This window comes from Apus apus, chromosome 2, assembly GCF_020740795.1.
Source record: "Apus apus isolate bApuApu2 chromosome 2, bApuApu2.pri.cur, whole genome shotgun sequence".
In the NCBI taxonomy this organism is placed as follows: Eukaryota; Metazoa; Chordata; class Aves; order Apodiformes; family Apodidae; genus Apus; species Apus apus.
In genome coordinates this window covers 80,121,965-80,139,653 of record NC_067283.1, presented here as the reverse complement: position 1 = coordinate 80,139,653, position 17,689 = coordinate 80,121,965, and the positions used below count along the sequence as shown (strand labels likewise).

At 45.3% G+C, this 17,689-nt stretch overlaps 1 protein-coding gene across 2 annotated transcripts in view; it reads right to left on the bottom strand.

Annotated features, from left to right (window-relative positions):
* The window catches only part of ANKH (ANKH inorganic pyrophosphate transport regulator), a 109,230-nt gene extending 92,110 nt beyond the window's left edge, over positions 1–17,120 (bottom strand). The window contains exon 1 of one of the 2 annotated variants that reach the window (XM_051609503.1): positions 16,476–17,120. In XM_051609503.1, the coding sequence (XP_051465463.1) occupies positions 16,476–16,571 (96 nt within the window). In that variant the 5' untranslated portion in view covers positions 16,572–17,120. Of the gene's footprint in view, positions 1–15,245; positions 15,427–16,475 lie in introns of those variants that run through there. The other variant, XM_051609504.1, reaches the window with a different exon arrangement.
* Between the last annotated feature and the right edge of the window lie 569 nt (positions 17,121–17,689).

Genomic DNA, 17,689 nt, shown 5'->3' with positions numbered 1-17,689 from the left:
TGCCCCTCACAGCAATAAAATCATGGGATTGCAAAAAAAGTCCTTAAGAAGAAGGGTGGTGGGAGGATTCACCTCTCTGCACATACAGCAGTGGGTGGAATGAGACAGACCTTTCACCCCTCCTTCACGCTGGCTATTCCTCCTTGGCAAGGTTAAACAAGGAGTAAGGCCAGATGATGTGCACAGGTCAAAGCGGGTACAACAAACCTCATGGTCTGGCCACTTGCTTCCATCTGCCGTCAGCAGTGTAATTAGACTGTGCTCAATCATCTCTTGGACACTAGCATGTACATGGTGCAACTAAAAAGACTACAGAAGCCCCCAAGTAAAATACAGTTACTTCTTCCCTCAACCTCAACTCAGCCAGATGAAAATGCTTCATCTCTCAGACACCTCTCAGACAGATTGTCCTGAATTGGGGTCAATGACAACAACAAAGCAAATGCTGATGCTCAGCTTTGATTTATCATTAGCAAGTAAAACAGAAAAAAGAACAGATAAGCTGTCCTGTGAGCAGCGATAAAAGGGGATTGCCAAATCCTTCCAAATTTTGTTAATGCATTATCACTGAAAGCACGTATTTATGAACCTGAATATACATTGTCTTCTCTCGTTATATTTTTCCTCATTTGATTGAGCAACCTGCATCCCCAAACTCATCCTTCTTCTGTACTGTCCCCCGCCCCCAGCTCATTCTGCTGGAGCAGAAGATGAACAGAGCTCCGTTTGTTTGCCGGGGCCAGCGGCAGCAGCAGCAGCAGCAGCAGCAGCAACGTCAGCCCTGCAGAAGCAGCCGCCCTGCCTCCCTGGCCCCGGCCGAGGGGACACCTCGTGTTTCCGGGAGTCGTGCATCTCAATGAAATGCTGTCCCTCTCTCAGAACAGCTAGCGGGTTTGTGCAGCTCTCAAGGAAGCAAATTTTTTTTTTTAACTTTTTTTTTTTTAAAAAAAGAATAAAAAATCCCCAAACCAACAAAAAAAAAATAAATAAAGGAAGATACCTTAAAAACCCGGTATTTTAGAACTACTGCATATCCAGAGAGATTTAAAAGAATACTATGAGAAGGGAAAATAATTTGAAATTAGGGCTTAGATGGCAATAGCAGGTTCTCTTCGGTGATCAATGGACAGAAGAAGCTGCTTTCCTGCAGCTCCACTCAGGGACTCCCGTTCCTTTTTGTGTACATATTGACCATACAGTGGATATATATACACAAAATATTTTGTTTATGCCAAGTTCTGTTTCTGTCTTCCTATCACACAGGGAATTGAAGCAATTTCCAAGGCTGCAGGCTTCAGTCCTTTGCTGTGCTCCAGGCTCACATGCAATAGCAGGACCTTCATTAACTCAAACTTAAGAAGCTCAGCTTTCCTGCCCTGTTTTTGCCAGATCCTCATTCTTCTGGTAGCCTGAAACCTTCATTTCCAGCTTAAAGGTACTCGCACGGTGTTTACAGTCAGATATTGCTAACCAGTTAGCTCCTGTTTGCGGATAAGCTAACATATCTTTATCTATCTACAGGCAGCAAAATTATGCTCTTCCCATATTTAGTGGAATACAAACATAAAGGTCTTCCTAATAGCTGGGGTTTCTCTTACCTAATCTTTTGAACAATCTTGAATCGACCTGCCTTAAGCATGTGTAGCCAGAACTGCGAACTATCTCAGATGAAATCTCACTTGAGGCATTTACTATCTCTACTGGGAGAGAGGTCATCAGATAAATCCTCCAAGATTTCCAGTCTTCTCATGATTATGTCATCCTCACATATTTCATATTCTTTTTTCCCCCAGAGAACAAGAGCCTTTTGTGGTAATACTTCAGGCAGCTTGCAGTGCCTAGGTAAGGGAACACCCATTCGCATCTGGCAGGAGACAACCCTGCTTTGGTAAACTTAGTGATTTGTAATCTGAACTCTTCAGAGTGCTAGGCAAGCCAAAAAACACCTGCTATAGAAGCTATTATTTCAATAACTTTTTAGTTCAGAATATTTTCTCCCAGTGGCATGTTTCGATTCTTTCCATTGTACCAGTAGGCTTGTTGGCTTCCTTGCTCTCTTCCACTCTTCTGTTTTTTTAGTTTTTTCTTTGTTATCACCCTCTCTAGAAATGCTATCCACAATTTCTTTAAGGTGGGGAGATTTTCAAAGAGAGTCTTAAGATCAATGTTGGCTCAGCACAAGCTTAATTTAGAACATGTGATGGGTCTGACTCACACAGTGCTATTCATGCCATCAATCCCTGATTTGGAACAAGCCTGGTAGTTTAGTTATAACCTGAAAATGTCTGAAGCTGAATTATATATAGCATTTAAAAATGTTAATGTTAGAATGGCTACAGACATCTTCAAAGCCTCTCAAGTGATGCACAGGTTCACAATGGATACATTTCTGTCTGAAGCCTACACTGAGCACCTATTTCACAACACCTGGACTGCTCTGCACAATGTATTCATGCCCACATAAAATGACAGAGCTTGACATGCTTCTCCCAGTTTTCCTCAAAGAATTGCCTTTGAAAGAATACACCGAAGAGCAGAGGTACTGTCTGATCCAAAAGAGGCTTTGCTGAGCTCAGAGTCTCTCAGCACTCCAACCTCTTTATCTCTGACCTTGCAGGTAAGAAAACATCACTGGTCAGCTACAGCACTGAGACCTCTATGGCAGGATGAACAGGCATGTGAGGAATGCAGGTAATGTTATTCTTGTCTGTGATCCAGAAATCGGCTTTAAGACTTAGTGAGAGAATAATCACCCTGACTGTCGTTTGCGATATCTTTAAAAAACCCACAAGTGAGGCCAGCAGGCATTTACCACGTGCCATTAGACACCAATATGCAGAGCAAAAAAATTCACTGCTTCTCCTACACAGCATTGTGCTGAGTGGGAATTCAAAACAAGCCTCTGGGGTGAGGACTGAACCAGATTGACCTGAAGGTGGCTCTGACATGGTGGGACGTGAAAGGAGGAGTACAAATAGCTGGGTAGCACGTTCTCTGGCACTGCAACTGCATGTCTGGAGGAATACAAAGAGCTGACCAGGAACCCTTTGCTACATAAAAGATTTGCATCTTTAAAAAACACATTCTTCACTTGAAGCTTGGCTGCCTCATATGAGATAAATACCTGAGCTTAACTCAGGCCTAATTTAAAGCTCACAAACATCAAAAAGATTTCAAGTCAAGCATTTGTCTTGCAAGTGGTGGGAATCTTGCTGTATGATTCCAATGGGCTGCTGCTTTCCTGCCAGTGCCTATGGGATATGCTCTGGAGGCAGCCTGTGGACAGGCACGGAAAAGGAAAAGTAGAGAGGACAGAAAGGAAGCACATATTTGAAGACCACAGACTACTCTGGAGAAAAAAAAGGAAGCAAATGTGTGGCAGGGTGAGAAGGAGGAGGCAGGGCGGAGGGCCAGGAGCTGTCCAGGGCCACAAGCCACAGCAGAGCACCAGAGGCCGCAACCCAGGACTGAAACAAAAAAACAACTCAGTTTTACAGAAACAAGTATAAACAAAAAGCCAAAAAAAATTATAAAAGATGAGATTGATGATGCCCAATCACTTTAGGTTTGGCTTGGCAGGCTGCAAACGCCAGACTGATGGTTAATGGTGCTGCGTCACTGCGCTGCCACATGGGTCCAGTGGAAGGAAAAGAAGGATCGAATTGTTTGAAGCTCCCTATTTTTATATCCTGTTTCTCTCTTTCTCAATGGGATGTTGTCTTTCTTTCACAAAGGAATCACAAAACAAAGGGATATCCACAAAAGAGTAGAGGTTATAGAATCTTATCTGGCCAAAAATGAAAGAAGAGAAGCATAGAGGTATTTGAAGCTAAATGTCATGAGACTGTAGAGGCACTATTCCTTATGGAGAGCAAATAAGAGAGGCTCATGCTTGTAGTTGCCCCTGAAACCAACTCCCAGAAGCTGCAATAATAACCTCTTGAAAAACAGCTACTAATCCTTTTTTTGTAACCATTCCAAGCTGTCTGTGCATCCCTCACCCCTACACACTGTGTCAACAGGAAAGAGAAAGAGTGCTTAGGATCCCTAATGCTATAAGCGTGTTAAGAGTAAAAAATACATAAATAAAGTATCCTTTCTTCCTCCAGCTGAAGACATAACCACTTCCCTGTCAGCCCAGTTTGCTTGTTTCTTGCCAGAGCACTCCGTACTTGGAGTTCTCAGGACACAAGGCAAGCTCATCTAGAAACTACTGTATTCGTATTTATGGTTTCAGGTGCCACTATGATTCTTATCTGCTCTTGAAAAAAGGTCAAGGATGTTAGTGAGTCATGTCTTTTCCTCCATTTATTTCTACAGTAAGTTATCCTTTCTCACCAGCTGGATGAGTATTGTTTTAACATTCTTCTCAGTGCTGGTCATAAGAGAAACTGATTGCCTTCTCATTAAGCTAAATTTACACTGGCATGACTCCTTTGTCTAGTTTAGACTTCCAGAGGGAGGAGGGAGGAAAAAATATCTAGTTCATTATTCAGCAAGATATCAGTGATGAAATTACGACCCTGCAGCTGCTTTGTCTGTAAGCATCTCATCCTTTTCAATGCAGTGAAAAGACTTCATGACCTGAGACAGGCAACTGCCAGACACTGGGACTTCTGGGATGTGCTGGTACTTCCAAAGCCTACACTGTCAGGCTTCTTCCTTGTAGGAAGCTTCCCCCTTGACCTAAACCTCTCTCTCTTACTACTCATTTCCTCTTTCAAATCAGTGGATGCACACGGAACACAACAAGCTCCACATCTGCAGATTATTGCAAGCGCAACCAAATCCTTGGACCTCAAGTCACAAATATGCAACTTAACATGAGGTTTCCTTGACAAAGTCCCGAGGCAGCGATTGTGCCTTTGCTAGCTATTTTCTCCTTAGTGATGCAACCACCCACAATGTGGTAGGAACTTGCAGCTGACAAAAAAGGCATGCTGTGAATTGGAAAAGCTAGCCCACAACTATACAGGCCTTTTCCGGTCAGGGATTCAAAGCTCACCAACAGGTCAAGCCTACAATAAGCAAATGTCAAGCAGGCTACCTGCTGCGACTTCTCATAAATTTATTAAAGAGAGAAACTCTGGCCTCTGCAATGTATTAGCAGGAAAAAAAACCAAATCACTTGTATATTAGATGCAGAAGGCATTGCTGAAGAAGAAAGCTCTTCCCAAGACTATTACAATGCTGGAGCATGTCCTAACCAGTAGACCGTTGACTGCCATCTCAGAAAGCTCATGTAAGAATAAGACGGTGAATGCTGAAAGGTCGTCATGCTTTCATGCTTTGAAATAAAAAGCTCTGAAGCAAAGTGAGTGCCCACAAGTACATAAAGAACAGTAGTGCAGTGATCAGAGTGCACTCAAGGTTACATTTTGAAAATATGAAATCCACATGCAAAATCACTGATTCAGAGATAATGCAGCATTTGCACTTGCAACCACCATACTAGCATGTAACCAGAGGCAGCTCAAACTACAAGGGACACACCAGGTGCTTGTGCAATCACCTGAGTAGACCCATCCACAGTTCTTGCCCTTATTTCCTTAACCATTTTGCCTTGCATGTAAGCCAGTAAGTAATCAAGAGAGTACTTTAGCACCACTCAGTGTATAATCCTCCTATAAAGGCAGTCTCCTGCTCACAACACACTACATACATGTGTATGTGGATGTCTACATGTTTTGTATTAGAGAAGTACTTGAAAATTGTATTTACCTGTGGCAAACAGAAAGCTTCTTGCAGATTATTTCCTTTGGTGCCTTAAAGATCTGAAAAATGTTTTGTTATTTGGACTTCCTTTTTCTTCTGAATCAAATGCTGAAGATTGTGAAATCATTAAGCCCCAGTATAAATGCAGGGGAAGCTGACACTGCAGTCATACTAAATTTGGAGCCCCACATTACCAGATGTTTTGTGCTACTGTAAGGCAGAAAAAAATAACCAGAGATGTCCCTGTGTCTAGAAAACCAAGGACAACTGTGGTTATTTTGATGGGCTTCAAAAAACTATGAGCAAAAGAGAGCAAAAATTAAAATTTAATGCATGGGATGATCCAAATACTCAGACTGGAAGATTTTTTCCCTATTGCCTTTGGGAAATGGGGAAAACCAGCTGCCCTTTGAAGTACATCACCTGGTATGCTCAATACTGCCAAGCAGAGTTGGTGGCCAGTTTGAATTCATCTCCCTAGTTGACCTCTTGGTCTCAGGGGATTGCAAATAATCCTAGCATTCAAAGTCACCTCCAGAATGGCACAGTGGGGGAGGAAGTGGGATGGGCTGATGGAGTAAGTTACAACAGGATGAGGGCAAAATGGATGAGCTGCCTGGTAGCAATTAGGGTGAGGAGCTGCACTGCAGGCTCCAGCCTGGTGACAGAGCCACGTGGATGTCTGCATAACCAAACCACTTTGGAACTACATAGGACAACCAAGTACAACACAGGATCTGCAGAAGTAAACTGGAAAGACAGTAAGGGTGCAGGGCTCGGGGTCCACTTCATGGCATTGCAGGACCTGAAACGTCCCCTGTGCTTGCTGAGTCTCATCTCATGGCAGCTGTCTTTAAGCCCTTTTAAAAACTCAGCAAGCCTCCAGTATAAAAGCAGAGATAAGATCTCCCTTACAGCCATGTCAGGGACATCTCAACACTCACCCTGGAAAGGTCCTTGTATTTTGATAAGCTCAAATAATTTGGGTTTTTCCTCCTCAGCTCAGGAGACCCTGGTTTCAGAGTCAATACTTTTCTTAGCTAGGCAACTCTGGCTTCTCTCCCTAGCAAGTGCTCTCTGTACACTGCACCAGGGAAGCATCACGTGAAAAACAGAGGGCTGTAAGACAACTGTTTAATACTAGAAATTCTGCACCTCTGAGTTGCAGGTGTTGTATATTTTACATTAATATGTACAATTTAACAGGGAGAGACTATGGTAACAGCTCATAACTGCATTCATTACCCTTCTCGATTGGACTGTCATTGAGGAGTACATAGTTCGCAAGCTGCTTGTCTCCCTCAGCAGGTGATGTAGTTTTAGGTTTGACCCACCATGTACAGCACTTTATATTGATCACAACACCCTTTGCTTTCAGTGACTCACTGAATTGGAGCTTACATAAAATGCCACCACCTAACACTGTCTAAAGCACAGCACTCTTCATGCCAACACGTTAGAAGGAAATAATGTGTGAGAGGGAATGATTCCTGCTTTCACTTGAAAAATAATCTGAAAATCTTTTCAGTTTAAATTGTGTTTAGCTGCCCCACTCTCTCTCCTTGCTCCTGGCCACGTTCTTCTCCATGGCAGTGACCTAGCTAACCCCCTTTTTCTCTTCTTCATGACCACACCACAACTCACGTAACTGCAGGCAGTTATCAAGTCCCCTTTTTTGACCAAGCTATAAACACTTCACTTCTATAATTTTTCCACTTATGTAACTGACATTTTTTCCCCCCTCACCAGAACCAAAAATGGGAAGTGTCTTCTTGGCCGGTGATGCTGCTAACTACTTGTTTTCTTCTCAAATGGGCTAAATGCTTTTAAATTGGCAAGATGCTGACAGAGGAAATGGTAACGATGGACTTGTGCAAGAGCCTGGCTTTCATCAGCAGGAGGGCAGATCTGAGATGAAAGGCTGCCAAGTTCCTGGAGCATGTTGGTATGCTGTGGCAAGGCAAGTCTTTGCAATGAGGAAGGAGCTGCTGGAGGTGGATCCCAGCTACCTCACCTTAGCCAGCCACAGCTGCAGGAACAGCAGCTGCCACTCACTGACAGAGGTTATGTGAATAAGATACTGGCCACCAACACACAGCACAAAAAAATGTGGTGTGACTAGGAAGCAAATGTGAAAAGGAGTCTAGGAAAATAAATTTTAAAAAAGAAGCCCCCCAGCCCAAAAAAACAACAAAGAAAACCCAACAGGGGCAAGAACAGGGGGGCAGTAGGCTTGCACCCCTTATACCTACACACGCTGACCTTCTGGCTGAATGAAGGAAGAGCAACAGGCCCAGCTGGCATGCATCAACACCTTCATTGGCCTGAATAGATCAAGGACATGCAGCCACAAAAATCTAAGGCCAGCACACAAAAGCTCAAGTATGACCTGCATCTGACTTCATTCACTAATTTAAGAACAATGCGCAGGTAAGAAGCCAAGGAGACAGACTGCCTCCTTGCCAAAAGTCTTTCACATATATTAGATGTATTTGTCAGCAAACATACTAGCATGTGCCTTGGTGCTGTGAGCTTTTAGCCCCACAGAACCCTGTACCTTAAGAAATATTCACACAGGGTCAGATAAAGGTAACTGAAAAAAAAAAAAACAAACTGTAAACACAATTATGCTTCCCAGCTTGTTCAGACATGAGGTTTATTTGCACCTTCTTCTCCACTGGCAAATTTTCTGGGCTCTGAAAATGGAAACAATCACTTTAGCAATCCAACAGCAAGGCAAAAAAAGCTACATGAAGCAAATAACTTGAAAATAAGTTGCAGTTTATTCACTTCCCACACTAAAAGCTGAACTCTTGCTGAACCACTACATCAGTAAAGCAAACTGGGCATGCTGGGCAACAGTGACCACCCTTTCTCCAACAGTAACACTCCTGCCACATCAGACACAGTGAACTTTTTGCATCGTCTTGGGGAAAATACTCAAGTGCCATTGAGTATTCATGCCATTGTAGCACTTACTTTGTAACAAGCTGCTCTTAACTCTCCAGTATTTCTCCCGTGTCCTTTTCTAAAATGCTCTTGAAAAGGGTATGAAAATCAACTGTGGTTTTGCAAATAACAATGCTACACTTCAGGACTCTTTGGAAGCAATATGTGTTTACACCTGGAATTATTCTTAGCTAATGTTTTATGCAGGCACTTCTATTCTATACTACATCAGAAAGTTTGTTAAAATCTAAAGTGACTATAAATTTTCCATAAGTTTTTTTAAGAAACACGTGCTGATATGCCATTTAAATTGGAATTGAGCTCAACAGGAATATATACGTTATTTAAAACCATCACAGATTTCTGAAAGTAGCTACAAAGCAAAATCTGTTTGGAATTGCTCAGTTCTATGCACGGAGGTTTCTGCATGAGCTGGCAGATATATTTAAATTTTCTATTTATACAGCAACTTACATCCATGTTTTACAAACATGCAGGCATAACCTTTGTAACTGCCTTATGAAATGCATCACTATTTTAGAACTGGAAATATCCACACAAAGAGATACACACAATGTCTTGTCTAGGATCAAGACAGGAGGACAATTAATAGCTACAATCTGCACTTTCAGAGTTGGAGCCTTGCATATACGCCTTCGTTGCATATAAAAAGTCACTCATCTTCAAACAGTCATAAGATCGGTCCTGTCATATAAGCCTTTGTGTACAAGTAAGTTTTCCACACAGCAGCAAAACAAGTGAAGATTAAAAAGAAATCAGTTCAGACCAAATCAAATGCGAAAAGAAACCAATGTTCTTGGTTTTGTGAAAATGCAACCAAAAGAAATTAACAAGAAAACCACTGAAGTGAATCAAATGGTCAGTTCAACACAAAACCAAAAGTTTCTCTCCATGATGGAGCATACAGTGATTAAAACCCCCTTTCAAAATTTCAGTTTTGAGCTCATGTTTAGGCTTGGGATACTCATTTATCCTTCCTGATGCTGTCTTCACTTACTAGATTTTCACTGGGGCTGGGAGGAGAACCCATTTCCCCTATGTCTGAAATAAGCACCAAAAATATTCGGTTACCATATCACCCTTTTGCAGTGAATATCCAGTGATGTTACAACTGGAGTATCTCCAGAGAGAGCCCTCCACCCTAGACACTGCGACTTAGGACTGATTGGCAAACTCATAAATACACCTGTTCTCCCACTGCATCAGTTGTTCTTCTGGTAGGGAGAATTGTTTCCACCCCACAGACCTATATATTTTATTTTCAAACAACCTACTGGACAAATATAATCTGAACTCACAGTTCTGAAATGAATGAAACTATTTCAGAAAACAGTAAGTAGCTGGCTGGTGCTGCACAGGGTTGTTTCTTCCTCCCTCCTTCCATCCCTTCCTGGAAATAGGCTATCATCTCTGCAGTTATAAAGCTGGTCAACTACTTCAGACATGCTGAATGGGTATCACCCAGTACAATGCCTGCCAGTTCTCAATAGTGAAGCATAAGAAAGTCCAGAGAAGTTCCTACAGCTGTACTGACACAGCCATGGGATGTGGGAGGCAATGGGAGTGGGAAACAGGGAACTGGAGGAGTTTGTGAAGGAAAGAGAGGGTCAGATGAAAAAAAAGAAGGTACTGACAAATGAGACATAGCACAGATCCTAGCTCTAGATGATGTATTTTACACCATGGTAACATGCAGGTGATGGATTCCTCATTTGTAGGTTCAATTTCATAGCTTCTATTATAATATGAAATGCTCAGCAGTGATAGCCCCACTGCTCTTCATAACCTGCTTATTTTGTACCTTAGGTGGTAAAAAATGCAAATATATATTGGTTTATCTGCTGTGAGAATATGTCTTTAAGAACATTAGCACATTGCTGAGATCTGGCTTTCATCTGCAAATGTTCTATGAGATCTTTTGACTTCCTCCCAGATCTCAGTGGGTATTGCTTACTGTGAAACTCCAGCAAATGCTCTGCATGACTGGTGAATGCAACGCCTGGTATCTAACACCTGCTGCAACTCACATAGACATAGAAGCCTAATTAATCACTTGTGCAGTCTCAAGAATTGTCTGTGTGGTCCACTGGCCACTTAGCACTTGCTTGAACACTCGTAGTGCTTGGAAGGCCACTATTTAGAAGTTAAGGCTGCAGGGCTCGGCCTGGCATGCAAAAGGAAGTGAAGCTATGTTCCTTAGAAGAAGAAAGTCTCTGCAGTCAGTACTGAGGCACAAATCTTGAAAATTACTACTTCAGGTATGTGAGCTTCAGTTTTCAATCCTTCGCATAAGGTGTCATTTGGATCTTCTCACTCCAAACAGGGAAGTGAAATACATTTCACTGGTCTTGCCTACCTGCTTGCCTGACTATTTGGCTTGTGAATTCTGCAGGAGAAATTAATTCCTTCACAATATTACCACTGAAACAAACAAAACAACAACAAAAAAATCTGTTGATAGGATACTCTGTAGATGTTCACTTCTTCAACACTGTTTCATCTTAAAATGCTGTATAGTTCATATTAACTTAAAACAAATAGCACTGCTATCAACATAACATACTAATAATGTGGTTGAGGTAGTAACATACAGTCATGGTCTACACTTATTATAAGACCTTGTTGGCTTTCTTGTTCACATGGTACTAAAGTCCTATATTATTCAAATGAGTCCCTGACCTCTCACACCAGCAATAACAAGAGTACTTTGCACTCATACAGCACCTTTCATCTTGGAGCACCTCCAACACGTGACTTTCCATTGCATTCCTGTGACATACAGGTAGGTGTCTAGGCACCCTTCAAAGGCAGGGGAACTGTGCCACGGGAGGGTTACGCAACTTGGCCCAAATCCCCACGGAACAGCTGGGAATGTGAACTCTCCCATTGCTTGCTCTGAATGTCCAGACAATAACACTTTTCCCAAAAACGAGCTTCATAAAGCATTAATCAAAATGTTTAACCCCCTACTAAGTTTGCAAATGGCATGGGCAGATGATAAGCTCACTAATTCTTTTTGATACATTATTCATGACTTGTTCTCCTTTTCTGGCAACACTTTCTTGAGGAAAAACAAAACAAAACAAAAAACATTCAAATGTAAGAAAAAGGTTTCTTTTTCAAGAAATACTGCAAAATAATTTGGAATCCAAAATGTTTAGCCCTTCCTTTATGGCTGTTTGATCCTAACCACTACACTGCGTGTGACTTGCAGCAATTTCTCTGCAAGACCAGGGTACCCAAGTGACCTCAGGAGAAAGCAGCAGCAGGGCTCTGCTTACTCACTTTTAGTTTCCAAGGACCTGCAAGCAGCTGAGCAACATTATGTCTGCATACCTAACAGTTATGCTGGCAAATAAAACTGCCCAACCAACAACTAGTGACAGCAACTGAAACTAATGATTCAGGGGCTCTGGCTAAATAACAGCTAGGAAGGAAAAAATATCCTCCTGCTGTTCCCGTTGATAATTAAAGGACTACTGAAGACAGACCCTGAGTTCAAAATAGTGCTCTCTGCCCGGCCTTTGCCACTGCATGAACAGCAGAGTTACCAGCCACGTCCACAAATTGTATTTAATGCTGTCCAGGGCTGGTTCTGCACTTCAGAGAAAGTTCTTGAACTAATGTGCACCTCAGTTCTCCCTCCTTTATAATAATGCTAATGCAAATGTACACGTACGTTACGAATCAGGCCATCACAATATATGTGAGCAGCTCTGAAACTGTGTTAGAAGAAAAACTCGTGTGGATGGGTGGGTGGTGAGGGATTTTTGACTGCAGGGGGTAGCAGCGATATAGTTGGATGGGTGACCTGTTTGAGGTTGTGCTGCACTCCATCACACTGGGGCAGTTTATTTCCAAGCAAGTGAATCCAACAACATTTTTCAAGGGAGATGGGATTTTTAGTGCAAACTCTGGTCTCCAACAGCTGAGCTCTAAATGAAACACTAATTACTGTGGCACTTGGGATAAGACATTGTAAGTCAAACATTTTCACTGGCAGAATGAAAGGAAGAATTCTGTTCTGGTGGTAAGTGTTAAGCTCTTGGGATGAAAATGCTCTGTTGTGTTTGTGTGTATAACTGGAGAAAAAGAAATAAATAAAAAACATGTCTGCATACACATATCTATTTATATGGAGAAGGAACTGATCAGACCCAATATTTGGAACTATTTACCTGAAGGCCCTACTCTAAGAACAAAGCTATACAGTATTTTATTTCATAAATGCTATGTAGTACTGTAAATCAATTGTAAGGGAAATGAGCTACAGAAGGCAATAATGAAAACAGATTAAAAGTCATTTATTTCTCTAAGCTTCTGGTAACTTACCTATGTATCAGGACTACCTCTTTAGTAGGGAAAAAAATAAATCGGATATTTGTCTAAGAAGATTTTGTGAGGTGAACCCTTGAGGTTAACTCACTAGACTGGAGTAACTCTGTAATACAGCCTTGTCCTAAAGAGTTATTGGATTAGGGCCCAAGGGGCAGCAGAAGGCTCTTCACTGGCTATAGTGGTTCTGGAAGTGACTGCAGGAGATGGGCTTGTTAGTTCTTATGAGCATCACTCCAGCAGTTTTTACTTCCAACAAACTAAAGAGACTCCTCATACAAAGCATCTCATGGGGCAAGGGTGACAGTCATAAACTGCAAATATTCTCTAGCCTTACTGTAAATTTCCCTTAAAGTATTAAGAAAACTAGAGATAGGTGCATACCAAGGATCTGGCAATTTCCTAGTGATGTTTGCTGTTGAATAAAACTGTGCAACACCCAGAAAAGCCTCTCAAGTAAAAACAAAACAAACAAAACAACAAAACAAACTAAACAACAACAACAAACCCAAACAAAAACCCAAAAGATTATCTTTGTTTCTCACTTTTCAATTTTGGGTACCTAATAGTATTAGGTTTTGTTAAAAAAGCTCTGCTTTGAACACTCTGCTTCCAAACACTCCTCCTGATGGAGAGCAATGTATGAATACAACACATCAAAATGACTTATAGCATTTGTCCTCTCCTTCCCTGGCAAGGTCCATCCTATCCCTAATTTTTTATTCATCTCTTACTTCTGACCTATAGTTCTCCTGTCTCTTTTACAGTATTGCCCAGAGTGGGTAACATTACATCACGCAAATGTTAATTCCCTTATCATTCTTAGAAATCTTTTTTATCTGCAGCATACATTCACAGGAGGTATGGCAGCCTTATCAGAGCTATCTGTTGGCACACTCATTCTTTTATGTTGCTTCCATTCAGCCTGTTATTAAAATTATTACTATTTTGGAGAGCAGAAAGATGGCTTACTGGCTCAGCAAGTCAGTATATTTTCAGCAAGACAAGTCCAACACTAATGCCCTACAAATACAAAAAAAAAAAAAAAAAAAACCAACCCAAACGCCTTCCTGTATTGTATACAGGAAAATAACATCCCTCTCTTTTTGTCAGTAAGATGATCTCTTCAGCCCTGGAGTAACTTTGTCCCTGCCTCAGTTTCCTGATTTCAATGCAGGTAAGTCTCCCACCAGGTTGGTACAAAAAGAATCTTTCCATTTTCCACTTCTGAGCTGGGGCTTCTGCTGGTGTCTCCCTGCTCGATAGATTTCTCCCTTTTCATTTAAGCACCTCCCCAGGCTGGTGTCTGAGACAGGGTATAACACCAGCTCTCCTGGAGGGCCAGTCCTATGACTTGGCTATCACATAAAACACATTTTCTGACATAATTTGTCCTAATGCTGTCAAAGTTGGTTAGGTAATTTCTTACATGTTTTATCCTCATGTTTAATATCCCTCCCATGTCACTAGTACCTGGCAAAACAAAGTCCCTTCACTTACAGAATTGTATTTTCCTCTTTTCTATTTTTTTAAATACTGGTCCAGAGCACAGTGAAGTCAAGGGGATGTTTTTTTATCAGTAGCCAGGAATTTTGAATCAAGCTGACCTTGTATGAAGCAAACCGTATACACACACCTGTCATACTCAGTTTACTGAGTGAACTGCTTGCAATTTAACTTTTGCTGTATGTTATTAATGTGGCACAGTTACCAGCATTAAAATCACCATTTTCCTTGTCATTTCTATCTTTAGTTTTCCTTCTTTAACCCCCTAGAGTATTATTTATACAAGACTGACTTACTAGAAAAGCATGCAGTTGTTAGACAAGGATGCAATTCTTTTTTATTATCACAGCTTATTGAAATTTAAAGGACAAGGAAGCAAATGTGATTAACAGAACCATGACAAACATGATTAATGCTAGCTATTTTTTCCCACTGTAATATTTTTCCTTTCACTTTCTTCCTTATAAATGGGTGAAAATACCCACTAATTTTCGGGTACCTCTGCTCAAGGAGCATGGGAACCAGTGCCTATTTTGCTTAGAAAGCAAGAGCTTCTCAGCAAAACGGAGTGACTTAGGACAAGGATAAAAGCCATCTGAGATGCAAGACTTTCTGTGGCTATCCAGCTTAACACTCATAAGCATTAGTGTATACTGTTCTACTAAAAACATAAAGATAGACCTCATACAGTGCAGCCTGACACAAGACCGGAGCCTTACCTGTCACAAATACCAAAACAGGAGAGCAGGGATTTTCCCAGACCGCAGCGCTGTGGCAAAGAAGCACCCTGTGTGGAAACCTCATGCAAGGGAGGAGTGGGTACGTCAAGCACAAAACGCGTTTTTAGTGCAAACGCAGCAACTGGGGATTAGGAGGATGAAGCAGGAGGGCTGCGTGTCAGGGAGACTGGCGGAGCGTCAGGGGACACCGGGTCATGTTCTTATGGCCCAGAACAGGGGACAGCCTTAGGTCACCAACACCGCTAGGGAATGTCAGCAGGGCTGACGAGGACAGCTCTGTTCACGGCTGAAGAGCAGGGGCAGCAGCTCCTCCTGCCGTGCCCCCACTTTCCAGTCTTCTGCCCTGCGGCCACCACTGCGGCCTCCAGCGCGGTGGAAGGGGCTCAGCCACAGGCTCACCTGCCCGCAGCCCCGCCGGGAAGCCGCCCCCATCACCCGGGGGATGCGGAGCGGCTCCCCGCCGGCCTGCCGCCCTCCTCCCGGGATGCCGCGGCAGGGGCTGCCGGCGGCAGGGCTGCGGGACGGGGAGGGCCGCCGCGGCAGCGCGCCGGGCTGGGGGTGCGGGCCGGGGGGGGGCGGCTGGGCCTCCCCTCTCCCCGCGCCCCGCTCCAGCAGCCGGCTCCCCGGGCTGGGCCGAGCCGGCTGCCCGGGCTGCGCTGCGCTGCGCTAGGGGCTGCTGCACCTGAGCGGCCCCGTCAGCGGGGGGACAAACCACCACCGGCCCCGGCCGGTGCGTTATGTAATTCCAGATTATATAATCCTAAAAATACAAGGAGAATACATGAATAACACTAATAACACTAATAACACTAATAACACTAATAACACTAATAACACTAATAATAATAATAATAATAATAATAATAATAATAATAATAATAAACAAAAAACAAACCTCAGAACAACCAGCCAAGCAACCCTACACCCGCCGCCCTTGCCCCGCGCACCCGGCGGGGTGCGGAGCTGCCCCCGCTCAGGGCACGCACGGCGGCACCGGCCGCCCCAGGCAGCGCCGTGGCCGCGGACCCAGCCCGCCGCGACACGCCGCTGGAGGACGGCGGGGCCCGGCACGGCCCGGCACGGCCCGGCACGGCACGGCCCCGCAGAACCCGGCTGGCTTCTCGTTCCCTTCCCCGCGGAGGCGCCGAGCCCCGCCGGCACGGCCCTGCGGGAGGGCGAGGATCGCTGTCGGGACAGGCGCTGACTTACCTGCTCCCCGAAGTCGATGGCGATGTTGGTGATGCCGAGAGGGACCAGGAACCGGATCAGGGGCCAGTAGTTAGTGAGCGCTGGAAATTTCACCATAGTCCCAGCTGCGCGGTGACCCCCAGCGCATCTGCCGCGGCGGGAGACGGCGCGGGAGGACGGCGGGAGGAAGGATGAAAGGGCAGAGGAGGAGGAGGAGGGTGCGTGCGTGTCCCTGTGCGTGTGTGCGAGCGGCGGGGGGTGGGGGGGGGATAAGGGCGAGGGAGAGGAGCAGCAGAGCCCCCTAAAAATACAGCAGCCGGGAGAGCGGGCGGGGAGCCGCTCCCTTCCTGACCGGCGCTGCTCGGCCCTGCCGGGTTCTGGCTGGGCGCGCTGTGCTGCCGCCTTAGCAGGAGACCCGGGAGATCAAGTCCATCCCCGCCGCCCTCCTCCCACACAACAATGATCCGCCGCCGCCGCCGCCGCTGCAGCCGCCGCCGGAAAAAAAAAGAGGAGGGACCCCGCCGCCAGCCACTGGTGCGGGCAGCGCTGCCATCCTTGGGGCGCGGGGGCCAGGGGAAGGGCCGGGCCGGGGCCTCCCCCCCGCCTGACGCTCGCCGGCGGCGGGGCGACGGCCGCGGCGCCGCGCAGGAAAACGTCGCCCTCCTCCTCCTCCTCCTCCCCGCTGCCGCGGCTGCCGCGGGGCCGGCAAAGGCCGGCGTGCGGGGCTGGGCGCGGCCGCCGGAGCTGCCGGTGCGTGTGGGCCAGGCGCGGGGCCGTGCGGGGCCGGCGGCGGTGCGGGGCCGGCCGCGGGGCGCTGCTGCCCGGCGTGGGCTGCCGGAGCACGTGGGTTTGACACACGCCCGCAGACCGGCCGGCTGGCGGCGGGGGAAAAGAGCGGCACCGAGCGGCTCCTCCTGACGCCGGAGCCGCCGCGATCCCACCCCCGCCCGTGGCGGGGCCGGGGGGCAGCGGCCGGGCCGGGACACGACAGCCCCCGTACCCCCCGGGGGTGCTGGGTGCAGTGGGGTTCTCCCCGTCTATATGACCCTCCACCTTCTCACACAGCCGGGGCCAGAGGAGGGGGGTGGGCTTCAGGGCGGGGCACCTGGGGAGCTGCAGGGAAGGTAGGGGTCTTCACGAAGTGTTAAGCAAGATGTCTGACCCACGGCTTTTGTTCCGGTCCAACACGCAAAATAAATAAACGGCGAACGCTTGCCAATGCAGCCGCTTCGTTT